Here is a 27,859-nt window from a genome sequence, read left to right on the forward strand (position 1 = left end):
ACAAGATGGTATACAAGAGGTAACATCTATCTAGGAAGAAGAAATTGAAACAAGAAAGTCACGAAAACCAAGGCCATTAAAATCTACAGTTATGGCCCAAAGAAATAAAGTTCTAACAAAAAGTGATCTAAGTTCCTCTAATGAGCGCTCCTTGCCTTCGAAGGTCTAGTCATTACGCTCCTGCCATAGGCACCACAGAATACAAATAGGAACTATCTTCCACACAGTTTTGATTTGTGGAATACCTCCTGGATTTGTCCAACTGGCCAAAAGTGCAACCACAGTAGCGGGTATAACCCAAGCTAGCTCTAATTATCGAAAAAAATCCCATAATGCTCTAGCAATCTCACAATGCAGTAGAAGATGATCCACAGTCTCACCACTTTTCTTGCACATGCAGCACCAATCTACTATGATCATCCTACATTTTTGTAAATTATCCATCGTCAAAATCTTACCCAGAAAAGCTGTCCAAAAAACCCGCTTTGGGAGGCGCCTTATTTCACCAAATCCTTCTCTATGGAAACTGATTGTTTTGTGATTGCGTGAGAGACTTATAGAAATAGCAAACTGAGAATTTCCCCTTACCTGCGAGTACCCACCACAGCGTGTCAACTCCTTGATTGGTCGGTCTCAAGGAGTACAGAAGGCTAAAAAATCCTCAGAGCTGCCAACTTCTCAATCTTGGGCCACCTACTGAAGTTGATGTTTCATTAGACTTGATCACCAGATATCACCATAAGATCAGCCATTGAAGTTTCTTTCTCGCAAGCAATCATGAAAACTGCGGGGAATAAATCCAAAAGGGTATTATTTCCAAACTATAAGTCACTCCAAAATTTTATTCTAGAGTCATCTCCCAATACAAGTCTAGATGCTGAATAAAGACCCTCCACCCACACCCACACCCACGTCTAATGTGCTTCCAGACTCCCACACCATAGGCCCCACGTACCTCTCTAGTGCACCCCCCCGGAACAAATTTCCATATCTACGATCAATCACCGACTTCTATAAGGCTTCCAGTTCCAAATTATATCACCACAACCATTTTCCAAGTAAGCAATTAAAAAACCTCATATTTCAAATTCTCAATCCACCAGAAGAGATTGGAGAGCGTACCTTACCCCACTTAACCATATGAAATTTGAAATCATCCCCCATACCACTCCAAAGGAAATCGCGATGAAGCTTTTCAATCACAAATGCCATGCTTGCTGGAATTGGGAATAACGATAAGAAATACGTTGGTAGATTAGAAAGAGTGCTTTTGATTAAGGTGATCCTACCACCTTTCGACAAGTACAATCTCTTCCAACCTGCCAATCTACATTTGATCTTCTCAATCACTGTATCCCATATCGATTTAGCCCTTGAGATTGCACCCAACAGAAGACCAAGGTAATTCATAGGAAGAGAGGAAGCCTTACATCCAAGAGTATTAGCTAACTGCTGGATGTTGCGAACATTAGCAACTGGCACCAACTCTGATTTGTCAGAGTTCACCTTCAAACCTGATGCCGCTTCAAAACAAAGAAGAAGTGCCCTCAAAGCCTAAATCTGGTTTTATTCTGCCTCATAAAATAATAGTGTATCATCTACAAACAACAATTGAGAAATGTTAAGAGCACTGCTATTGGGGTCACCAGCCAAGAATCCATCCACAAAGCCACTGTTAACCAAGGCTGAAGTCATTCTGCTAAGTGCCTCCATAACAAGGACAAAAGGAATGGGGACAAAGGATCCCCTTGCCTTAGGCCTCGGAAGCTGTTGAAGTAGTCGACAGGACTACCATTTACTAGAACTGAAAGCTTCACCATTGAGATGCGCCATCTAATCCATGAGCGCCATCTCTCCCCAAATACAGACCTCTCAAGCAAACAAAGTAGGAACTCTCAGTTGACATGATCATAGGCCTTCTGAATATCCAGCTTGCATAGGATCCTCGATTGGCCAGATTTTAATATACTATCTAGGCATTCATTGACAATGAGAACTGAGTCCAGAATTTGCCTACCCCTTACAAAAGCATTTTGGGGTTTTGCAATAAGCTTCCTTGAAACCTCCCTAGGCGGTTTGCAAGCACCTTGGAGATGATCTTATACACCCCATTCACAAGGTTAATAGGTCGATAATCCTTCACCTCCAATACCCCAATCTTCTTCGGATTAAGTGCAATGAAAGTGGCATCAAGGCTTTTCTCAAATTTTCCAACCGAAAAATATTCCTATAACACCTTCACTAGATCCTCCTTCACCACATCCCAACAAAAATTCCCCGGAACACCTTCATTAGATCCTCATTCACCACATCCCAACAAGCTTGGAAGAATCCCATAGAGAATCCGTTAGGGCCATGTGCTTTATCCTCGACCATTCTCCTTACCATACCATGAGCCTCTATCTCGTCAAATGGCCTCTCCAACCAAGGGACATTCTGCTGCTCTTTGGATTCAAAGACAAGTACATCAAACATTGGCCACCACCTCACTTGTTTGGTAAGCAAGTGCTCAAAAAAATCAACAACATGCTCTCGAATCACAATGGCCTCCGTACAAGCCACACCATCTATATTCAACATCTCAATAGTATTGGTTCTCCTATGAGAGTTGGCCACTCTATAAAAGAATTTCGAACTTTGATCCCCTTCTTTCAACCATAATACTCTTGATTTTTGGCACTAAGAAAACTCCTCCAATAAGATAACTCTCTGTGATTCTGAAACTACCTCTGACTTCCGAGATAATTCTTCCAAGGAAAGAATCCGATCCTCTTGTATCCACTCTAACTCCTATAGCTTCTCCAACATGGACTTTTTGCAATCCCCTATATTGCCAATTGATTGAGCATTCCAAAGCTTTAAATCTCTTTTTAAAACTCTTAGTTTATCTGCAAGGACAAAGCTAGGTGTGCCATGGATCTGATAAGAAGACCACCATTGCCTAACCATATCCACAAAACCTTCAGTTTTCAACCACATATTTTCAAACTTAAAGTACCAACGCCCTCCTTGAATGCCACCACAATCTAACAAGATAAGGAAATGATCCGAACATAGGCGAGACAACCTCTTTTGACAAACATCCAGATAGTGAGTTTCACATTCCGATGAAACTAAAAATCTATCAATATAGACCCCGTATGATTATTGGACCACATGAATGCTCCACCTATGAGGGGAATATCCACCAAACTCAAATCGAAAATAAACTCCGAGAATTCCATCATGGCTGGTCGCAGCCTACTTTCCCCTGTACGTTCACTTGGGAATCTTATAATATTAAAGTCACCACCTATACACCAAGGTAGTTCCCACCAGCTATGAACTCCCGCTATTTCTTCCCATAATAGTCCTCTGTTGCTGTCCAAATTTGGCCTATAAACACCAGCAAAAGCCCAAAAAAAGTTGTCTTCCACATTCTTAAAGGAACATGACACTGTGTATATGAATTCCTCTACTTTCTCACCACTCTTCTATCCCACATAACTAGTACACCTCCTAAAGCCTCATCAGATGCAAGATAAATCCAATCCACATATGTACAGCTCCATAAACTTCGAACAATTCTTCTTGGAATAAATTTCAACTTTGTTTCTTCTAAGCACACAATGTCATTTGAGTTATGGTTGTACAAAGAGAATGTCAAGGGGGTATAAAAAAAACGTAATTTGCCTATGAAAAAAGGGTTGTACCTTGAAGCCCCTGCTATTGTACCTTTTATTAATTTTATTAATCTAATTTGCCTATAAAAAAAAGTTTCCCAAAGCATTTGCACGGCATTTTCCTTGTAGAATGATATATGTATACAAATCCTAGTGAATGATGCCCAATATAAATTCGGGCTGATTCACGTAGGTGTCGCACTACATTTAAAATATGTGATTAGTTTGTGGTTTGAATTCAACCTGAACAGCTCCCACCTAGATCTATTCAATCAAAAATTGCAAGTTCGTAGTGTTGGGCCTTTCAAAGATTTGTAGTGCGTTGGACCAAATGCACGCCATTGAGATTCGCCTTAACCATGCTATTAGCTCAACATTAAGGTAGAGGATCTAGTTGCTTAACGGGCCACCTAGCTGTCCTGGACAACCATTTTGAGGAACAGTCCCATACCCTAAAACAAATCCTATTGCAGATCCCATACAACTACCCCTTCAACCAACCCAGAATATATTGATGCTATTTTGGATAAGCATGTTGTTTTCGCCAAGAACGAAGTTGTTCAACACTTCCAAATTTGTTGGGGAGTCAATACACTGCAAATGAATTACCAATGACATGTTGTAACAGCTTGACCTTAACTTGTTGGAGTACTTCCAAAGCTGCTAGAAGCTACACTCGACAAGGTCAAGTTCTTCCAGACACGAAAGTCTTGGTGTGGAAATCAAATACAAGCCACCAATTACATGCGAATTGATGTTGCTACCAGAAGAAATCTCAACCAATGACTTTCTGGCTTCGTGATTGAGAGCTGGAGATTATGTTATCGCCACTTTTGTTATTTTACATTTATTTTGTGTGGTGAATTTGTCATGTTATTTATTTATTGGACTTTGGGTTATGTTACTTTCGGGTTGTATGTTATTTCATCTAGTGGGCTATTAGCCCAAGTGTGACTAGGGTTTAATTCCTTAGTCTACTTGAACATACTCTTGTACCATTTGTTGTGAATTGTTGTGCAAAATACACACACCAACAATGAAAAATAAAGTAAAAACAATCACAATCAAGCACACGACGCACAATATACGTGGTTCGGCAAATTGCCTACATCTATAGAGCTGCAGAAATCTTATTAACTAGAAAAGATTACAATCATTCAATCTCAACTCACACTTTCTAGGACTTTTTGCTCTCTTACACAATATGCACTCACTAGACAATTGTTCTCTTTCAAAATATGCTGAAAGTCGTACAAAACAAGTTAATATAACATATATATAGTAAACGGCGCTGAAAACCCTAATATGGCAAAATCTGCGTTCTTCGCTCGAGTGGAGTGTCGAGCAAACACTAGGGTTTGTGTCTCGCTCAAGCTCACTGTCACACGGGACTCGGGTGAACTCACTGGTGGAGCTTCGCTCGAGCCCATTATCAAGCGCACGTCAAGCGAACTCACGGGTTGAGCTTTACTCGAGCTCACGTTGAGCACACGTCAAGAAAATACTCTGTTTCTCGATTTTAGCTCCAAAACCAGTCTCTACATACACCCCAACACCGTTGTCATATACTTCTGATGAGTTAATAATTTGATGACCCTTTCTCTGCCTTGCTTTCTTCCCCCTCCCCATTCTCTTCCTTCTCCTCCTTGTCTTCCACTTGTCTCACCTTCCTTTAAAATTCTTATTGGTTTCTATTGAATTTATTGCATCACTATTCCTTAGAACAAGAAGGATATTACATTTTTTCGCTTTTAGATTATGTATGCAAACTTGTAATAGAATAAACCAAGGTAAGAAAAGGAGAAAATAAATTCATCTCAAAAGAGTAAATTCAAAAAGATACTCACCATTTCCTTTCAAAGTACCCCAGTATTTACTACTACTCCTATTAGCATGCTTTGCCAAAGCCCTAGCTCCATGAGTCAAGGTACAACCTTCAACCTGAAGCCAAGGAAGGACAAAATTTCTATCAAGCCCTCTTAGAATAAGGACGAAAATAACTTATCAAAAAAAGAATAAGGATGAAAATAAAATGACAAAATTACAAAATTAGGTAGTGATTCAGCTATTCAATAAGCAAAGCATGAATATATTTTGTTTTTCACAAGAACCGAAGCCATCCAAGGCAGTTTTTTAACTTGGTTTATTTTCAAAAGAATTTGTAAGTTTATTTTGTTTTTATATTTTTATTAATTATTTTAAATGAGTCTATAAATTTTTTAACTTTTTCAAAAAGAATTTTCTATTTTTTATGTGCTTTTATTTTTTATTTTTTTAAAATCTTATCTTTATTTTTTTTTCAATTCTACTACTTTTTTTATTTTTTTAATACTTTTACTGTTTATGCTGATGTGGCATGCAACGTATTTTAAACTTTTTAAACGTTGACTCTAAAAATATGACACATGTCCTCTTCTTATTGGTCATGACGTGGCACATAGCTAACACATCAACTTTTTTGTTAGGAGACTGAGTGCTGACCATTTTGACACTTGACCCTAACCACAGGTGTTCACTCTAACGCAAATACTAAGGATCTAAACAGTAAATTTCCTAAAATGAAAGGACACGACAGATCTCCTTGTCTCAATCTACAAGTGCTTTTAAAGAAATCAAAAGAGGTGCCATTCACCAAGAACGAGGAGAATAGGGCTGTGGATACACAAGCTTGATCTGCATAACTGACCTCTCCCGAAAATGGGCCTCCCAAGCAAAAAAAAAATAGAAATTCCCAATTCATATAGTCTTAAGCCTCCTCTATATCCAATTTGCATAAAATTCTTGGCACTCCAGATTTGATTCTACACTCCAAACATTCATTGGCAATGAGCACCGAGTCTAAAATTTGTCTCTCCTTGACGAAGGCATTTTGAGACCTTGAAATAATCTTCTCCATGACCGTGCTCAAGCGGTTAGCAAGAACCTCGAATGTGATCTTGTACATCCCATTCACAAGGCTAATTGGGCAAAACCCCTACACATCTGAGGCCATGACTCTTTTCAAGATGAGTGCAATAAAACTCGCATTAAGGCTTTTCTCAAACTTCCTAAAATAATAAAATTCATGAAAAACCCTTGTGACATGGAAAAGCTTGAGAATTCCATGGAAAAGCCACGGTCCTAGAACTTTGTCATTAGCCATTCCACTTATCATCTGATGAGCCTCTTCCTCTTCGAATAGTCTTTCCAGCCAATTTGCATTCGTAAGAACAATAGACTCGAAAGCTAAACCATCAAGTTTAGGCCTCCAAGAAAATTGTTCTAAGTAGTCTCTCATCGCAGTGAACAACGTGAGCCTTGATCTCAAAGTGGTCCGAAAGAACAAGACCTTCAGTGTGGAGCATCTCAATGGCATTATTTCTCCAATGTGAATTGGCCACCGAGGAAAAAACTTGTACACTTATACCCTTCAATCAACCAAAGAGCCTGAGATTTTTGCCTCCAAATGATTATTTTCTCCATCAGGATTACCTTCTCAAGTCTAGGTAGCAACATGAATTTTTATCAACATCTCCTCATCCAAAACTACCCTCATCTCTTCCCTACCCAAAGCCGTGCAACTCCTCAAGAAGAGACTTCTTCAAGCTATCAACATTGCCAAAGACTTCCAAATTCTACTTCTTCAAGTCGTTCTTCAAAACTTTAAGCTTGCCTGCCAATATAAAACTTGACTGCCGGAAATCTAATAACATGACCACTAATGCCTCACCTTTTTCACAAATGCATCAGCTTTTAAACACATGTTTCAAACTTGAAGCATCTGTGACCCTCATGGATACCCCCACAATCCAACCTGATCTGTAACACCCGGGCCTAGCGCCAAGTTTTTTTTTTACATATTTTGGGTTAAGTATGTGAAAAACCTAGTTAAAATTTTTTTCAAGTACTATTTTTTGGGCCGAGAAAATTTAAGAAAGAGCCCATTTATTTTTTTTTTATTCAGTACATTTTTTTTATGGACCATAAAGCCCAAATCCACGAGATTTTTTTTTTCCTTCCCAACCCACTTCATGCACGTCTCTCCTTCCTACTTTCTCTAGGGTTTTATTTTATTTTATTTTTCTGTTTCCTATATATATTCCAAAGTTAACTTCATAGTTCTTGCACATCCCTTATGCTTTTACCGTTCATCTTCAACCCTAGATTAAGTTGCCGCTGCTGCCCTCTTCAGCCACCCCGTTGCCGCCGTCTTTCCCCGTCTGCCACCATGCACTGCTTTTCGGCCACTCCACATGCAACAACAATCACAAAAACCACCATCGTGCAACCCCCCACCGTGCACTTATGCAGTGCACCACCCACGGCCAGCAGAGGAAGATCATCACCACGGGGTAGCACCACGTGAGATGCTGAGCCCACGGATCGCACGGCAAGAGACTCACCCACGCACGGCCAAAAAACAGTCTGCACTTTCACGGCTTTACTCAACCATCACACGGAAACTGCAGCTTCCCAAGGAGGTCAAGCCGTTGCATGCTCCTCCACAACGCTGCCATAAGCCACCACCGTGACCCAGACGTGAACCCACTAGTGTAGTCACCATTAGCCATCCCGCAAAAACCTCTGTTCCTCACTCCCGAAACAGAGGATGTGTTCCTCCTACCTTGAGCCACTGCGACAACTGCCCACCGAGAGCTCCTTCATGTTGCGGCCCCAGAAATTGCCGGCAAAGATTTCCGTCACCCAAGGTCCGCCTCACGCCACCTCCGCCTCACGGTAATCTCCCTCTCTGTTTTCTCTCTCACGCTCGCTTGCTCATCCCGTAACCTCTCTCTCTCCCTCTCTCATTAGTTGATCTCTCTCTCTAACCAGTGTTCTGCCGCCACCGTGCCCAGCTCGCTAGTGTACCCACCCTATCTACTTTCCGCCGCTCAAAACTTCTCTCGGTAAGTCTCTGCCGCCGCTACACTTCTATTATTCATATGTTTTTGTTTATGTTCATCGCTAGCTTTTTTTTATCATAAGGTGTATTTATATATATATATATATATACATATATATGTGTAAAGTTTTAACCTAGGATGGGTACTTACCAGTTTTAACCTAATATATATATATATATATATATATATGGAAAGTTCCCGGATTTATGTTTTCAGGTGAGAGGTTTTTTTTTTTGGGTTTATGTTTAAATGGGTTTTGTTTTAAGTCTCATTAAATATTATATTTGTGTAGATAATATTTTGATAATATTGTTAATTAAAGGAAGTAAACCTGTTTTTCTTAGGAGATGAGCTTTTCATGACTTATTTTATGAAAATTTTAGTAGCCAATGTATTCTATTTATTTATAAAATGTTGTTGGTATTTTAGATATTTTAAATATTACTTTTTATTGAGTTCTATAATTATCTTAATACTTGCTCGATTAAATTCTTATTCGGTACGAATTCGATTAAGTGGATATTGATAGTTTTGGGAAATGATGGTATTTTGGGAATTATAAGAATTTTAGGTTTTGAGGAAAAATAAAATAGGTGATTTTAGTATCTTAGGCTTAGATATTGAAATTCGTAGATTGGAAATTTATGGAAGTTACATGATTATTTTATAGGTGACGATTGATTTTTGTTTAGTACTGCTTTGGAGAATTTCTGATAAGCTAAAAAGTCTAGGTAAGTAGGATTCCTATGCTAGACTTTGCATTAAAATAAAATGAGCTGAAATTGATTTTTCGAAAATATACATATTTGGTTATGAAAATAAATTTGAACTACCTTAGTTATTTGTTCTGCATTACTCATGAGATTCTGTTTAAGAAGAAAGTATTTTCTGTCATGACTGGTGTATACATGAGCTTATTTTTTACATTCTGTTTCTAAACTTTGAAAAAGAGAGCGAATATGAAATTTTCTGCATAAATTATGTTGTGATATGATTTTATTCTGTTCTGAAGATTTTCTGTACTCTGATGTGATTTCTGAAAAACCTCTAGCATAACATTATGTTTCTGTTTCTGTTCTGTTTTGACCTTACCACGGGTGTAAAACTGTGGCCTCTGTTCGGGTTGGTACCAACTTTTCTGTTTCTGGTGCACCCACTTTGGAAATAAAGTGATTTTCTGCGTAGTCTTTCCTATGTGCACACTCGGGGCTCCGAGAATGAATAAAGGGAAGATTCACATTTTGTTTCTGCTCGGTTAGCTACCGAGGTTTGCACAACCCTACCACGGGGGTTAAACATGGTATTTGTTCTTATATGATAAGACAAGATGTGATGTGATGTTTATGCTATGCCAAAGGGATTTTGATTATGAATATTTTCGAACTTTCGCTCTAATATTTTGATAACATGTTCTGACGCTGCATTTTAAAAATAATATTCTGATTCTGCAATCTGAAAGAAAATATTTTATTCTGCATTCTGAACTCTGTAAATGCTCATATTTACACACTAGTATATGTCTTCTGCTTACTGAATTGTTGATAACTCACCCCTTATCTCTATATATTTTTCAGATGATTTTGAATAGTCCGGCTAAGGATCAGGATTATGGAGCATCGGTGAGATGATTATTTAAGCATAGTGGATTACTCATAGAAGATTTCTAACAATTGGCGGATTTTATTAAGAGATTTTGTAGTATTCTGATGACTTTATATTTTGGAATTTGTAAATATATTGATGAATTGTGAATTTTAAGTTATAGGGAGTAACTCTTCGATCCCTGCGGGATCGGGGCGTTACATGATCTTATAGTGGTCACTGGTCAGCAAACCCAAGGTAATCTCTTCTGAAATAACTTCAAGAAAATGCGCTTTCCAAGATGAAGAAACTAGAAATCTATCCAAACTAGATTGAACCCGATTATTGGACAATGTAAACTCACCCCTGACTAGTGGAAAATTCATGAGATCTAAATCAAAGATGAAGTCAAAAAATTCCGCCATGGCCAGACATAGATGAGACTCCCCCCCGACTGGTATTTGTACAAACTAGACAGGACCCAGTTATTGGACCACGTGAATTCACCCCTAGCCTAGGGGAAAATCCATACAAATCAAACATGAAGTCAACAAATCCTGACATAATTGGACTTAGATGAGACTCTCCCAACTTCTCACTCAGAAACTGAGTGATGTTTAAATCCCCTCCATCCAAAGCACGTCCCACTAACTGCACATACTAGCAATCTCAACCACAAAAATCTCCTAGTGCTATCCAAATTAGGCTCATAGATACCTGCAAAAGCCCGCGCAAAACCATTTTCCACATTCTAAAGAGCAAGCCACTGATACACTCCTCAAGGTGTTCTGCAACCCTCTTATCCCACGGCACTAGGATACCAGTTGAAGCCCTCTTAAAGGCAAGGAACGTCCATCCCACATAAATATCCCCCACAAACTTCTAATCATACTTCTAGCAATAAATTCCAGCTTAGTTTCCTACAAACAAACGACGTCCACCTTCCAATGACAAAGCATATTCTTAACATGGAGGCACTTGTTAATATCATTCAGCTCCCAAACATTCCACAAGAATCTTCTTTGGCTTCATAAAGAAAGGTTTAGGCCTTATTTGAATTCAAAACTCACCTCAACTCATCTCATCATTACAACTTTCTCAAATTTCCACACAAAATATAATAAACAATTCAACTTTTTCAGATCTCAAAACAACTTTCCCAAATTCTCACACAAAATATAATAAACAATTCAACTTTTATTCTACTATTCACAAACCATCTCAATTCATCTCTGAATCCAAACCACTCCTTAGTGCCATCCCCTTTTCGTCCTTCCTCTAGTTACGCTTCCCTCTCTAACATCACAATTTATCAAGCGAGTCTCTTTAACTCTGTATCTCTTTTAGAGGCCGGCCAATCTTTAATCTCCTTCACTTTTAGTGACACCCAATGCAAGGAAAAACCAGCCCTGTTCAGACCTGGTGGCAAGGTATACAGAGAGATAGGATCATCCCCGACCTCATCTTTCCCATGTATTCTCAATTCTATACAGTCCCTTTCCCTTAGAACCATATGATCTCTATTGCTGCTACCAGTCACTGGGATGTGATTGTATCAGGGAAACTTCTCCAGCCCATCCCCTTGACACCCTCAAGGATGATGATGAAACCACGTCTAAGCTCCGTCCCCATATTCCACCATCATCCGGTAGCATCCATAGGTGTTTGACTAATGTTGTGAAAAAAAATGTGATTACCCCTCTCGCAATGTTTTGTAAAATCCATCACTGCCAGTCGCCAGCCAACTCATCATCAATTTGTCAATAGTAATGAAATTAACGTCATTCCAGCTTCTTTCTGTAATCAGAACAGAGACACACCATCCCTTGAGAATTCAAAAACCTTGGTATCAACCAATAAACTCCTCACAGTATTCATTGCATCCAACCAGACAACCCACAAAAGTAGGAATGAAAATAGACAGAAACAGAAAGAAACGACCTATAGAAGAAGTGGGCAAAAGGAAAAAAGTAACGGGATTACCAACAAGAAGTGCCAGGAATCAATATAGAGATATTAAAAGATTAAACAAGCACTTCCAAAATCTATGAAGAAAACAACTTCTAACAAGGAAGAAAGTCTTTTGCAAGCAGTTGAAAAACAGAGCAATTAATTCATAATCTTACATTTGGCTTACATGGCAGCATAAATGATGATAGAAGAGTTGATCTTGGTGGGGGAAGTGCATCTGGAACTGTCCCTGTGGTATGTGTCAGACCTAGAAGGCCTTGAACACCCCCATAACTCAATTCCTGGAAAAAAAAAAATATAAAAAGTCCGGTTCACTTAAAATTGCGAATATGGGAGGCATATAGCAGACCCTAAAGATAAATACTCCATCTATCAGGACATTGGAGCACTAGCCACTAGGTGTACAAGTAGTCAGAGAAAGAGATATACGACGTGTGTATATATGTGCACGAGCATGCAGGTGCACAGGTACTGAGGAGTAATAATATTACTGTTCATATTAACAAAAAGTGAATGGTGATCACAAGCTGAACATTAACAACACCTTGAGGGACAGGACAGGGGGAAAAAGACAATAAAAGGCAATCTAGAGAGCTGAATGTGAAAGTTATCAGAAGCACTATGACTGTACATTCTTGGGATGCAAACATGTGAAAGAGGCCACACACAGAAAAAAGTTAAAAAATAAAATAAAAAGGCCACAAGCAAGTGAAGCCATCTTAACCAATAAAATGATTGCAAATACATATCCCCAAATTTAAGGATACATAGAAATTAGCATGATTGCTTTCTTATTAAAAAGTAAAATTACAATAACCAAAAGGAGCCAAACAGCAATAGCATGAGTCTCAAATGGTACAAAAGGTTCAGTAACCAAAAGCTGTCCACAAGGTCACTACTCTTGATTGGTTTGTTCAAACTTTTCATCAAAGAAAAATCCTTCCGGGGATGTATGGTTAGAAAGAGAAATATCCGCAGGGCTACAACAACGTATTGGACCCTCTTGAAGCTCATCCTCTTCATCATAAATGATCCGCTTGCCCCATGGTCCAAAAATTGTGAGAATTGGTAGCAACAAATAACAAATTATCATGGTGAAATTGCATCATAATTACAGACTTCAACGAAATTTCCAAAATTTCATTGCATTATTAATTTGAATCCTGTTGAAATGTCAACATTTTCAGCCTTCAAAGATTTAGCCCAAGTTTGAGAAGTCAGCTTTTACCATGACTAAAGCTTGTTAGTCCCAACATCTAAAACCAATGATATAAAAACAATGCCACTTTTTTCATTTCTTTTCTTTTTTTTCTTTTTTTATTTTTTTATTTTTTATTTTTATGTTGGGGAACCTCTCCAAGGCAGGGCCATTTGGACCCACCCTGTAGAGTAAACCTCAATCTCGTGCACCGCATCCTTGGAAGTTTCCCTACACGGAACTGGTTAAATCGCTGGCTTTTTACTAGGAGGTGTGGCCCCAAATAATTGTTTACACCCATGAGGTGTTGAACCTTGGACCTTGAAGAGAGTGATACCCCAAGACGAAGGCCTTCACCACTTAGGCCAACCACTTGGGGTTAACAATGCCTTTTAACTTGAAAATGTTAGGGAATCCATATCACTTGCATTTGGGACTTGACATGGATTTTATGTATTAATTTGGTGTCTCCACTTAATAGCCCAAGCATTCAGTTTGTACGCTTTAACTGGAAGGCTACAGAATTCATGCTGCATGTAAACAAAGCAGGATATACACATATTTCAAATGATAGTTTTGTTTTCCCAACAAATTAAGGTCATCAGTTTATAATTTCCATTATTAGATTTCATCTCTTGCTTGACCAAAAGAAAGTAGTTATAACATACTAATTTTACCAGTAATTTCCCTGCCACAACACTATTAAGCATGAAGCATTGGATATACTCCGCATCCAAAAATAAGTATATTGATAAGGAAAAATTTTAATAATCTTCCTGAGATTTTAAGGAGAATCGTCTCCACATTTTTTTTTAAAAAGTGCGGTTGATTAGCAAAATGTCAGTATTTATAACTTTGAACAGTGGACACTCACTAGGATCCTTCAAAAGGAAAGAAAAATATGGACTGTGGGATGGAGGGAGAATGCATTTACCTTAACAGATATGAATTCTACATATTCTATCATATATTCCTTACCTCCAGACAAAAAAAAAATGAATCTCTTGTGAACATATCCAACATGAAGATGACATGATGAAACCCAAGACAGTAATACCAAGAAATCAGGAGAACGTTCTTTTCTAGAAGGGATGAAGTTATTCTTTTCTTGCAATAATATATTCAAATCATACATGGCAGCAAGTAAACACGTACAGAAAGTAGGGTTGCCAACAAAATGTATGGCTGAGTATCCACTTTTGAAACATAGATTGCAAGAACACCATTTGACCTTTCCATCTCTTCAGTGTAAAATTTCCTGTAGATTTGTACACCTGAAAAGCAGCATGCCTATTGTTCCTGGACTGATAAAAGTAAAAAACACTTTGAAGCACAAATAAAATTCAAAAATCAGCTTTATTCGGTGGTCAATTAATCATACCAATCACAGTGACTATGAAGATAACTTAACACAAAGCCAAAAAAAAAAAAAAAAGTTTGGAGACTTCCAGACCAAAAAGATGCTTAATTTAAGAGCTATAGTTTAATTGACAAGTTTGTGCTAAGGTAACACTGTATTTCCCCTGCCCACAGAATATAATCTTTTTCATTAATTCACATAATTAGGCATAGCCCAAATACACAGGGAGCATACTCCCCCTGTGTTCTCCCTGCATACTCGAACTTTCTTTTTTTCCACTTTGTTCCAATGGTCGATTGTAATTGACTTTAATGGCATGACCATCCATGATATTCTTGTGTCACTAGAACATCACTCCTAGGCGTTGCTCTTGTATATGACCCGTTACCTGAGCTTTTGCCTATTCCAAGACAGTCTCACTCACCTGTGCGTAGTTCTGCTGCACCATAGTCATGATCCATGCCGCCCGTTGTGGTCTCAAGAGCTCAGTTTGAAAACCTGTGCTGGTACTTTTGTGAGTTTGGTGTGTTTTAAAAAACTGTTCAGCTTCCACTCCAGATTTCATGGCTTTTTATTTTTTTGTGTGCCGTGATTTTGGGGGGGAACTTGAAGTCCTTCAGGTTAGGTTTTGTTGTGGTAATCCGTTACTTTTCACCACCAAAAGCTACTTTTCGGACAAATTTTCATAAAATATGAGCACATCGCATATACAATGATAACATTCATTGGCTATACCATTTTTCTTCATTCCAGCAGACTAAAACTTACTTCTTCTGAGCTACTGGGTTTTCTTGAAAATTTATATTATGCACCTTCAACATCTGAACTGAATGAAACTAAAACCATAGATCTTCTGTTATTCTGAAATCTATCAATTCAAATAAGAAATTGCGACAAGCAGCTAACAGATTCATCAAGGCTAGTATTCTCAATACCTGGGTTCATAAGCTAAAGCAGCACATCCAAGAGCTCTTTAATGGTTAAAAACCAGCAAACCGAAAATGTGTTGCAGTGGCCAAGAGGACGGAGTGACTCGCTCTGTGAAGGATTTTTACAAAACCAAGGGAGTGTGACCACTAAGATAGATGGGGGGGATGAAGAGAATCAAGATGGATCTGAACTTGATGGAGTGAAGATGCGTCAGACTCTAGGATATTTCATGAGAAAATATCTTGTGCAACACTATTTTTGTCAAAGTTATTGAAGACTAACACGACAGCCTCCTATTGGTTGGTGTAAAATCCAGTTTATCACCATGTCCGGTCCAAAGATTAAAAAGAAGATGAATTTCCATGTGTCAGTCTAACAAACTGCCATGTGTTTCTGTTCAGTCAGATGGACAGAAATAGTAATAGAGGGTCAAAAATCAAATTTTCCATATCACATGGGATTATTCCTAAAACAAATGCACAAGGGGCAAATCTCAATCATGGTGAAGCACAGGGAAACTTTCCAAATTTTCCAATGATAATGCTACTTTCAAGAGAAACATTTCATTTGTTTTCCTTCTTTTTCATGATAAGTATATAGAGCATAAACACAGTTTCTCTCTTTTCCTTTTCTACTCCCTCCACGTCTTCACTTCATAAATTTCATTTTGTATGATATGGCATTTAATCTACCTACATCCCTAAAACTTAGTTGTACTTCAAGGTGAGTTACTACACACCTTCCATTGGTATTAAGACTGATTTCCAAGAGTTCATGCAGAGTTGACTAGCACATAAGCTTGAAACATTGGCAAAGCTTTTTGTGTAATACCCCAAACTAAGTATAGGAAGATGGTGAATGGGATTCCACATTGTTTAGGCGGGAGCCCATTAGAATGACTCCAATGGGCTCCAATTGCCAATTCTAACCTTGACTAGTCATTTTGGAGTATAGGTTTATATGTGGCTTGAGCTTTCCTTAGGTCATTACAAATGATCTTAGCGACAAACAGAAGTATGGAACCTAAGCCATGCCTCCTAAGATGAGATGCCTAAAGAGGATGATAATGATTTAAGGGGGGAGATTGCATGTCAATGAACAGCTTTGCTGTCCATATTTGTTTCCATACTTGTTTCCATATTTGTTTCCTTGATTTACTCCAGTATAATTAGCTTAATATTTGACAGACTGTATAGGGATAGAATTAGCATATATGTAGTTCTTTCCATGTATAGAATTCTTTGTATAGTTTATATAATAGAGAGAAATCACAAGGCCAATTCATACACTTTGACATTGCAATACTCTGGATTGAATAGAGAAAAATTGTGAATGGGACCCACATTGCTTGAGAAAGAGACCTTTATAATAACTCCATTAGGTTCTAATTGTAACCTTGACTAGTCCTTTTGGATAATAGGCCTAGATGTGGCTTGGACTTTCCTTCGGTCGTTAGATTTTAAAAGCTAATTTTTCCTATGATCAGGTTTATTTCCACAGCGTTTACTATAGTCATTGCTATTTTCTGTACATTAATGAGATTCACTAAAATAGTGCAACACAGGAAAATTACCTAATGCACAGGATGTATATAAGAAAGATAGCCCAAATAAAAACCAGCATCTAATTTTTAAAAGATCAAAAGAACTCCCAAGATTCGGTAAATAGTGTGAACCAGTAGCAGCTCTCCACTCCTGGAGAGACCTAGTATTATTACTGTTCCTATTGCTTTTATACTCTTATTGTTCTTACTATCATTATTGTTGATTGCTATTACTAGTACTCATAATGTAAAACAAAGTTTTATTCTTGCTATGATCACCGCAATATTTTGATGCAAGATTAATTTATTTCTCTCCAATTTCACTAAGGTACATCAATATGTTTGTGAGAAGTAGCGTCTTTCTAGCTATTTTTTTTTTCCCTAATCAAGCCTTTCTAGCTATTTATCAGAGCAAAAAACTTCATTTTCCTAAATAAACAAATCGTAACATCACACCCACAAGAAACTCAATACAAATAGAAGTTTTTACCTTCTTCAATGGTTGCAACTCCAGGAAGAACTTTTGCAAGACTCTCCGCGCCCAACATATTGGAGAATGAAGCATACCGATGTACATCCTACAAATTTATGGAGTTACAAAGAGCAGAGCAAAAAAAAAATGAAATAAAAATGAACCAAAAAAAGCACTCACACCTGGACTTCAAAAATCACACATTTGTTAAAAAGGATCAAAGATCCTGATGCAATCCTGCAATCATAAAAGGTAAAAGGTAAGCATAATCATAAAGAAAAAGAGAAGTACAATGAAAACACGTACAAAGCCAACAGAAACATAATCAATTAGTCAACATGGGAAAAATCGACTTACTGAAACCATAAGTCTTCTTGGAAAAAAAAAGGGACAAGATTTTTTTTTTTTTGTTAAGTAAACGATTGTATTAATAGAATAGATATAGCCCAAGTACACAAGATGGTATACAAGAGGAAATACCTATCTAGGATGAAGAAAAGGAAACAAGAAAATCATGCAGGTCTAAACAATTAAAATCTATAGCTATGGCCCATATGAATAATATTCTAACAAAAAAATATCTAAGATCCTCAAAAGATCTCTCATTGTCTTCGAACGTCCTGTCATTTCGCTCCTACCATAAGCAACATAGAATACAAATAAGAACCATCTTCCACACGGCTTTGATTTGTGGAATACCTCCTAGATTTGTCCAACAAGCCAAGAGCGCCTCCACTGTGGCGGGCATAACCCACGCTAACTCTAATCTGCTGAACACCTCAACCAATAATGCTCTAGCAACATCATAATGCAATAGAAGATGATCCACAGTTTCACCACTCTTCTTGCACATGCAGCACCAATCTATTATGATCACCCCACGTCTTCCCAAATTATCCGTCGTCAAGATCTTTCCCAGTGAAGCTGTCCCTGCAAAGAAAGTCGCTTTGAGAGACACCTTATTCCGCCAAATCCTCTTCCATGAAAACTGAGTGTTCTGCACTTATGTGAGAGACTTATAGAACAATCAAACCGAGAATCTGCCTTTACCTGCCAGTACCCACCACAACTAGTCATTTCCTTGGGTGCTCGGTCTCACAGAATACAAAAGTCGAAAGAACTCCTCAAAACTACCAACTTCCCAGTCTTGAGCCGCCCTGCTAAATATGATGTTCCGCTGTATTTGATCCCTAGCTATCACCATAAAATTAGCCATTGAAGCTTCTTTCTCACATGCAATCCTAAATACTGAGGGGAATCAATCTTTTAGTGTATTATTTCCACACCTAGTTATCACCATAAAAGGGACAAGAATTAAGAAGCTCTTAAAATGGGATCAGCCATTACTGGAGATCAAAACAAACACACACGGAGATAGTCCATGTAATTGAGCAGCCCAAGATGGGTTATAATAAAAGATGGAAAAGCATGTTCTACGTTCAACGATCAAATGAAGGTCCAAGCATCATCTAGACTAATACTTCAAAAGAACTTGTCAATGACACAATTGAACTCCCTTATAATCATTATAAAGGGCAAGAACTTCTCCCTCCTAAACAATGAGAGATCTCATTTAATACCAGCCTATAATCAAATCCGAGTTATTACAATCTCCACCCGTTAAATCTCTGAAGTCCTTATTAGGTCATTTCAATATAGGTGGCATAGCTCAAGACCTAGACTTCTGGTTGGATCTCTAATGCCATTTGTAACAATCCCATTTGTAACAATCCAATAAAGGCCCAAACCACATCTAAGTCTATACTCCAAAGTAACTAATTAATGCTACAAACACGTCATTATAAAGTACAAGAACTTATCCCTTCTAAGCAATGTGAGATCTCATTCACCACCTTCCTATAATCAATCCGGGGTGTTACATTATGAAGTTCAAAAAATAGGCCAAAACCCATGTCCATCCGGCATTGGATTCAGAAGCACAAGCAGGAAAACAAGCAATAAAATCAGCTTACAAATGAAACAGAGTACTAAGATCCCCAAAATACTTCCACACAAACAATTATAGAACAAGAAGAGACAAACTCTTTAATGACCACCTGAATTACAATTCCTAGATATATAAATCTATGGTCTCCTTAAAGAGAAATTTCAAGAATTTTCCCTGCTCTATCATTTCCCACTTAGTTTTCAGACGTGAGGTTTTCATGCTGTTTTTCCTTTGTCCTTTTTTGACTTATTATCCTGTTGCATATGCCATCTTTATGTATATATCATGCCATCACTTGCACACTATCATATAAGGGTTATCTTCTGAAAAGTAATGTGGTTATTAACAAGCATGCTGAAATAAAACTTGCAATGAATGTTGTCCATTCATACTTATGTTAATAAACTAAACCAAAATTCAACGTAGTTTTATTCAAAGCACAAAAGGTGCAACCCAGTAAATAGGAAGTATAAAAAGGATGCACCCAACTAGTAACGACAAGAAGAAGCAAGTCTTTGAAATCTAGAAAGCTAGAGAGTTAGGAACCGTTGTAAGTAGTCAAGGGGTGCTGAAGTTTGTATTTTTTAACTATGTTACCATCCTCTTGCTGTCTTCAAAAGTCCAGAGTTGTCTCTTGCCACATGCACAAGATTAAGCACAAAAGGGCCATCCTACAAAATTATGAATCTCAATGACTTCCGAAAGGGCTCCACTAGCATGCAAACAACTCCACTACTTGCCAAGGATGACCCACTTAAGCTCAAAAGTAGGGATGTAAGTTTACCGGTCCGGACCAGAAAACCTGACCGGACCGAATGGTTCAGTCCGGACCGGATTGATAAGTATATTGGTCAGTTTTGGTCCATATAACCTTAGAATTTCAATTTTCGGTCCGGTCCAGTCCAGGGGTGTGGCTTTTTTGGACCAGACCGGACCGACCAAAGTGTATGTATAGTTTTTAAATATTTTTTAAATATTTTTCATGTATATTATTTTATATTTTTTCTTTGATAAGTATATTATTTTATATAATAGTTGTATAAATTAATTATGTAATTTTCATCTAACCTATTACCATTGACCATATAAAATGTTAAATATACTATTAACTAATATACTAGCAATTAACTAATATATTATATGATAAATCATAATGTTATATGCAATGATACATAATTTTGTTTCCTTTCATTTTCTATTTTTTTTCTTTTATTTGGAGTTTGGATGATATTGCATTTTTCAATTTCTCTCTCTATTTTTTGTTTTCAATTTTATTATGATGATTGCTAATTTTTATGGATGGATATGGATAATTTTTCCAGCCTTTCTTTAGGCTATTTTCAAGAACAAAATGTGCAAATAAAGTTAAATAGTTGATGTTCAAAATTGGAAAAATTTTGAGTTTTTTCTATATAATTGGGCAAAACTACACATTAGAATGTAATTTTGGGCTTTCTGGTCCAGTCTGATCTATATAGGGGTAATCGGTCCGATCTCGGTCTGGAAAATGGGTGGATCGAAATTTTCGGTCCAGTCTTAAATTCCCCCATGGACCGACCGGACCGGACCGATTACCCCCATACTCAAAAGTGCTGAAGAAGATCAATGCTCAAAATGTAGCAGAAAATAATCAATGCTTTCCTCATTCTACTTGTACATAGAACACCAATGTTTGGTATTACAATATGTCTCTTTCTCAAATTATATGTCAATTAAATCTATCCTAAGGCAAACACCCAAACAAAAAAGAAAAAGCTGCCCTCGAAGGCGACTTGTTTCTCCAATTATATTTCTAAGAAATGGTGAGCCAACTGGAGGGATGAGGGCATTAAAGAAGGATTTAACCCCAAATATCCATATTTTAGACGGGACCAAACATATTTGATCATCGCCGCATATAATCCACCTAAAAGAATACAACTTGTTGAAGAACAAAGAGAACAACTTCAACTCCAATCATGGGCTGATTTGATGAAAGTAATATTATAGTAGGACATATTTTCAGAAATCTGCAAATGTTATGCAATTGAAGCACCATTACAATGGGACAGAAGGAGAAAGTCTTCAAGGGCTGGCCCCTGAATCACACATCATGTCAGAATCTAAAATTAGACCCATCAGTCAACTCATAGATAATGAAATGAGAGAAATACCTCAACCTCTTCTAGCGGTCTTCTACACCATGCCCTCATAGCCCACAAATGTCATTTGAGGTGGTTTAGGCTGAACTTAATCTATTGACCTAATCCAAGATCAACAACCTAAAGGAAACTTATTTGTCCAAGCATAAGGTGTGCAAGCCCTGTAAAAGCCCTTTGGAAAAAACCATCTGAACCAACTTTTGTGACCTCCTTTTTTTTCGAAAGGCTTGCAGGAGGTTTGCAAGTCCTAGACTTGTATCTAGACTCCAACCTAATCAATGAATCTAAATGGGTTTATTGTGACTACTTTTGGGAAGACAAAATTTGATAAAAAACCATTCAAGTTAAAAATCGCAATGACAACCTTCTTGGGGAGGACTCTTAGATAGGGAGTGGAACATGGCTCTAGTTATGTCTTGTTACATCAAATTCAGTTAGTTTAGTTTGGACCCCCAACTAATCTTATTGGCCTTTATGTTAGTTTAGTTTCAATGATAAACCAACAAAATAAATACCTCAATTTCTGCATTGCATTAGGTGACTGCATTAGATATCCATGTTAGGCACCAAAATCCTCATTATAAAGTCATAAACCCAAGAATATTATCTCTAACAATACAAAATGAGAAATGCATTAAAAAAAAAGCATTTATCAGTAAATTTACAAATGATCGAATTTGTATACCTATTGTAGTCACCAACAGCACACCTTCCTTCAATTGTTTTCCGGCCATCTACATCCAATGTCAAAATTACCAGATAAGATAGATATGCTTCAAAAATAATTGGTAATCAACATAGAAATAGTTAATTCTCCTATTACAACATAGATATTATTTAGTCATGTTCAGACAAGAAACACGGAGTTCACAGTAGAAACACTTCGGCACCTTTTAGCTGTGAAAAGAAAGGCTCCTGAACATGAAGTTCATGGACTGCAGTCTTCATAAGCTATTAAAATTCAGCATAAGTTATGTTTATATGAAGTGAGCCTCAACAATTCATACATCAACAAAAATTGGCATCAAATAACACCATCAATCAAAACTTACATTCACTAGTTCAGATCCCTTATGGAAAACCAGCTTCTGCCATTCAGCTTCTTTCTGCTTAAAGGAGCTTCCTTCGGGGATCAACATAAAATTGCAGTGTGAACTACACAAGGTTTTAGAATCTATTGATTCTAATAATGACGATGCTAGTTGCTTGTATAAAGGATATGATGGGACTCCTAGAGAAGAATCTGTCAAATGAGTATGATGAATTAGAATCCTCTAATTTAATGAAGCAGACATCTACAATCAAAATAGAATCAATTTGGACCACTCTCTTTAGAAATTATGTAAACAAAAGAAGTAACAGAAGTGCTTCATCAGAATGTGATCTTTGACCTAGAATGCATATTGTATGACTAGACCTTTCAATTTGATTATTGCGTTCCATTTAATGATTTTTTTGTATTTCATTTGCATTTTCTTGCAGACGAATAATAAATAACATGACCCCTGAATAAAATGAAGAAAGTTTCACTATGATTCGTGACATGAATTACTACTAGTTTGTTTCAGATGACAAAGGGTATTAAAGCTATGTTTGGGAACACAATTGTTCTCTTCTCAGACTACTTCACCACTATTCACAAACAGTTCATTATTATTCACAACTATTTCACTATTATTCACAAACTATTTCACTACTATTCACATATGATTTGAGACACTCTTCGCATCCAAACGGAGTCTAAGATATACATAGAAAATTTGTGAATAAGAATTTTCTAAATCTGAAAGTTAACACTCCATTTAATAGCCACGAAAACCCTGGAAATAAAACTAATTGGAAATTTGAATCTCTGCCTTTTATATCTTTATTTCATAAGGGAAAGGAAATAGATGCAATAGACCCAAGTGAACCGTGTTTTCTTTCATCTCATTGAGTTCCGAAAGGTGCGATTTACAAATCTGGAATCCTTAGCTCTTTTGTTTTCTGACCTTAACTCAACAAATAAACGAGCACTTACTCATTCTCTACATTTCATCCGGGGCATTACATGTCCCTGGGACCAAAGGTGTCTCTTTATATAAAAAACGATCGACTTCCTATGGTGAACTTGATGCATTACCCTTACATTAGTAGGTTACATATTTCTAGTTTGATATTATACTCGATACTTGTGTTGTCCAAACACTTTTCTTTCTCCTTTTTTTTTTTTTTTTTTTTTGTTTGATCCGTAATCCAAACTTCTTTCTATGTTCTGAACAAAATCAAATACTCAAGATGCCAACATCGTTAATTGTTCTTTCCTTCCCTACATCAAGTTAGTGACCAAGCAGATTAAACAAAGTTTTCGCATTTCTTTTATTTTTCCCCATTTTCCAATTGTACTATTTCGAGCCCCTAAAACATAGAATATGCTCCCACAAATCAATTTTTTTTCCTTTCAAATCAGCACTTATTGAACCCCCTCCCCCAAAAAACTGAAAATTCAGAGTACTTCTTCTACTTCCGGGCTCCCAAACCGCCACATTTTTTTTTCACTGCTTCTCTTTGTTCTTTTCCTAAATTTTACCGGGAAGTAACTTGTAAAAAAATCGATTTCTTTTTCTTTCTTCAAAATATTACCGATCGGGGAAGAGTTGGTGTCGGTGGGGTCGTCTTTGAGGAGGTTGTAGCAGAATGCCTTGGAGAGCTGTAGATCGAATTGTAGGGTTTCGTTTATATGAGACTCCAGAGTAAACCTCAGAAGCTCTTCCATACTGTCCTTAAGGTTAGCCGGAGACATTTTTTCCGATCGTTGTTCGAGAGTGGCATAACTATCTGCCATCTTAGGCGGTGTTTGGACAGCCAGACCAGATGAGAAATTTGACTGCTTTCGTACGGACAAGATACTGTATCCAAACGTGCTATTCCGTTAATGCAATTTATAAGAGCACCTAATGAATTTTTTATTTTATCTTTTAAAATACATCATTAAAATTTATATTTTTTATTTTACATATTAACTTTTACAATATATTATCTATCAGTTTATCTATTTTTTTATATTATTTAAATATTTTTTTTCTTTTTAAATATTTTATTTCTACCAATAAATTTACAATATCTATATATTTTTTTATATTTATAATTTATTTTTATATACAATATAAAATAATTCAATCCTTATATGTAAAACAAAAATATATAAGCCAAATAAAAATTAAAAATATAATCAAATATGAAAAAATTGATTTAAAAATAATTCCAAAATAGTTTTTAGAAGAAAATGAAATATATGTATTTTAAATGATGAACAATAAAAAGAATTTACTTATATGATAAAAATCAAAGTAAATAAAAATGAGGGAATAAATGAAATATTAACAATAAAAAATTTTTTACAGAATGGGATACTGTAGCTAAATGTATTTTACAATTCATTTTATATAATCGGATAGAGTTTCTTTTTAGAACAATTTTTCAAATTATTTATATTTTTTGTATAATACAAAAGTCATTGTGAGTGCTCTAAGTATTAAATATATAAATTTTGTATAATTCTTTATTAAAAAAAATCCTATTAATAAAAAATAATTTTTTTGTAACTTTTTAAGATAGTCTACAAAAACTTGCATAAAATTTGTCCAATTTAGATTTCTACTGATCATTTCCCAAACTTTAATCACGACATCTTGCACTATTTTATCATGTTTTTTAGTTCGAATTTTTTAATTTTAATTTTTTAAAATAGTAGTTGACACGTGTGCATAAAACTATAATTATAGATGTGCATTTCTCTTTCTTTTTAGCAATTGTATTTTAACATAAATATCAAATATGTCCTTCAAGACCTAGTTAAGAAAGAAGCTCACTTTATTCTTTTTATGCAAGAAACAACGTTGGCCATGAAGAAATTAGAAAAGTTGAAGTATTATTTGGGCTTTGAGAATTGTTTTGCTGTTGATAGTGTAGGTTGTACTGGTGGTTTGGCTTTGTTCCAGAAGAAAGAGATTACTTTGACAGTTTCAAATTTTTCTAAGTTTCCTATTAATGTTTGTGTTAAGGAAGAATAGAAATCCTAATACAAACCATAGGCTTGAAACTTGGAATCTTATACACACTTTTAAGGTTTCCAACGATCAAGCATGGCTCATTTTTAAAGATTTTCATGAGATTATGAGTAACGATTAAAAAAAAAAAAGTGGCAAAGCTAGACCTGAGAAATAGTTGAATGATTTTATAGCTATGTTTGATGATTTTGGGGTTTTTTTTTGGAGATTTTTGGTGTAATAGACGAGGCAATCACCAAAGTATAAGTGAGAGGTTAGATAGATATGTTGCTAATCTTGAATCGAAGACCCTCTATCCAAATGCTAATGTTATTCATGGAACGGATGCTTCTTCTTATCATATTCTAGTTATTTTACAATTACATGGTGACAAGTTCAAGAGGATTGGGAAGAGGCCTTTTAGATTTGAGATCTTGTGGGTGGATTTGGCAGATTGTGAAACAATGATTAAGAAGGCTTGGTTGGCTAGCTTTAGGGTTACAAGGATGGAGAATGTGATTGAAAAACTAACTTCATGTAGTGAAAAGTTAGAGGTATGGAACAAGTAGGTCTTTGGTCACATCAGCAAGAATATCAATCAAAGCAGATGAAAGGTTAAGTTCCTTCAATATTCAGATTCTCACTGTACTAGAATTGATGAGCATAAAGAAGCTCAATTGGATTTGCAAAATTGGCTGAAAAGGGAAGAAATAATGTGGAGGCAGCATTCAAAAGCCCTTTGGCTTCAAGAAGGTGAAAAACATGAGATGTTTTCATAATAAAGCATCCCAAAGGAAGAAAAAGAACCATATTAGAGGTGTAAGGGATGGGGAAGGAAGATGGCAGGTGGAGGATGGGAGAGATGAGGTGATTCTGAAATATTTCATGACTTGTTTACCACATCAACGTAAAGGGGAAATAAGGATATTCTGGAAGGTCTTGAAGGAAGAGTCAATGCTAATATGAATATGGAACTTCTTCAAACTTTTTCTGAAGGGGAAGTTTACTCTGCTCTCCAACATATGCACCCTACCAAAGCACTAAGACTAGATGGTATGGCGCCAATCTTCTATAAAAAATATTGGAGCACAATGAGGAGGGATGTCACTATAGCAGTGTTGGAGGCTTTAAATAATGGTGAGTTCCCAAGCTCTATGAATCATATTTTTATCTCTTTGATTCCTAAGAAGAAGAAATCTGAGGTTGTTGATGATTTTAGACCAATAAGCCTTTGTAATGTTTTTTATAAGCTGGTCTTTAAAATTTTAGGAAATAAGTTGAAGAGATTCTTACCTAATGTTATTTCTCTTACTCAAAGTACTCTTGTTCCAGGTAGACTCATTACTGATAATGTTTTAGTAGCATATGAGATGATACATTATCTTTGCCATAAGAGAAAATGCAAAGATGGTTATATGTCTCTAAACCTAGATATGAGTAAAGCCTACGATAGGGTAGAGTGAGATTTTCTAGAGAAGATTATGTTAAGGATAGGTTTCCAGGAAGCTTGGGTAGCCTTGATTATAAAGTGTGTAAGAACTTTGTCTTTTTCCATTATGATTAATGGTGAGCCTAGGGATCCTATCAAACCTTCTAGAGAACTACGGCAGGGGATTCTTTATCCCCTTTCCTCTTTCTTATGTGTATAGAAGGACTCATCAATCTCTTAAACCAAGCTAAAGCTACAAAAAATTTCCAAGGCATCAGAATTTGTCGAGGAGCACTTAGACTTAATCATCTACTTTTTGCAGATGATAGCCTTTTGTTCTGTAAAGTAAATATGAATGAGACAAGGTAGATTCATAATCTTCAGGAGAAATATGAGAGAATTTCTGGACTGCAAGTTAACAGAAGCAAAACAACAATGGTTTTCAGTAAGAATATTAGTCCTGTGAAGTAGAAGGAGATATTTGAGTTTTGGAGAGTTAATAGTTTTCAACAATATAATAAATATATGGGACTTCCCCTAATGATTGGTAGGGCAAAAAACAAGGCTTTTTTAGAAATCAAGAATAGATTTTGGCAAAATCTTCAAGGATGGAAGGAAAAATTACTTTCTCAAGGAGGAAGAGAAATTTTAATAAACGATGTGGCATTGTCTATCCCTACTTACTCTATGAGTTGTTTCAAGCTACCAGGGAA

At 36.5% G+C, this 27,859-nt stretch overlaps 1 protein-coding gene and 1 long non-coding RNA gene across 3 annotated transcripts in view; both read right to left on the reverse strand.

Annotated features, from left to right (window-relative positions):
• The window catches only part of LOC121253399, a 35,980-nt gene extending 11,383 nt beyond the window's left edge, over nucleotides 1-24,597 (reverse strand). Inside the window, exons 1-9 of one of the 2 annotated variants that reach the window (XR_005938400.1) lie at nucleotides 24,312-24,597; nucleotides 22,742-22,932; nucleotides 22,580-22,640; nucleotides 22,375-22,423; nucleotides 17,783-17,837; nucleotides 17,619-17,706; nucleotides 14,451-14,569; nucleotides 12,260-12,378; nucleotides 5,510-5,599 (exon numbers count right to left, since the gene is read on the reverse strand). Coding sequence is in view for 1 of the 2 variants with exons in the window: in XM_041153419.1 (XP_041009353.1) it covers nucleotides 5,510-5,599; nucleotides 12,249-12,378; nucleotides 14,451-14,569; nucleotides 17,619-17,706; nucleotides 17,783-17,837; nucleotides 22,375-22,423; nucleotides 22,580-22,640; nucleotides 22,742-22,932; nucleotides 24,312-24,513 (985 nt within the window). In the remaining variant the exon portion in view is untranslated. Of the gene's footprint in view, nucleotides 1-5,509; nucleotides 5,600-12,248; nucleotides 12,379-14,450; nucleotides 14,570-17,618; nucleotides 17,707-17,782; nucleotides 17,838-22,374; nucleotides 22,424-22,579; nucleotides 22,641-22,741; nucleotides 22,933-24,311 lie in introns of both variants that reach the window. The other variant, XM_041153419.1, reaches the window with a different exon arrangement.
• Nucleotides 3,723-4,989, reverse strand: LOC121253419. The gene is made up of 3 exons (XR_005938402.1): nucleotides 4,801-4,989; nucleotides 4,427-4,436; nucleotides 3,723-3,734 (listed from the first exon to the last, which is right to left on the reverse strand). It is a non-coding gene; the product is annotated as an uncharacterized LOC121253419 (long non-coding RNA).
• Nucleotides 24,598-27,859: the final 3,262 nt, after the last annotated feature.

Source organism: Juglans microcarpa x Juglans regia, chromosome 1D (assembly GCF_004785595.1).
Source record: "Juglans microcarpa x Juglans regia isolate MS1-56 chromosome 1D, Jm3101_v1.0, whole genome shotgun sequence".
NCBI classification, from domain to species: domain Eukaryota; kingdom Viridiplantae; phylum Streptophyta; class Magnoliopsida; order Fagales; family Juglandaceae; genus Juglans; species Juglans microcarpa x Juglans regia.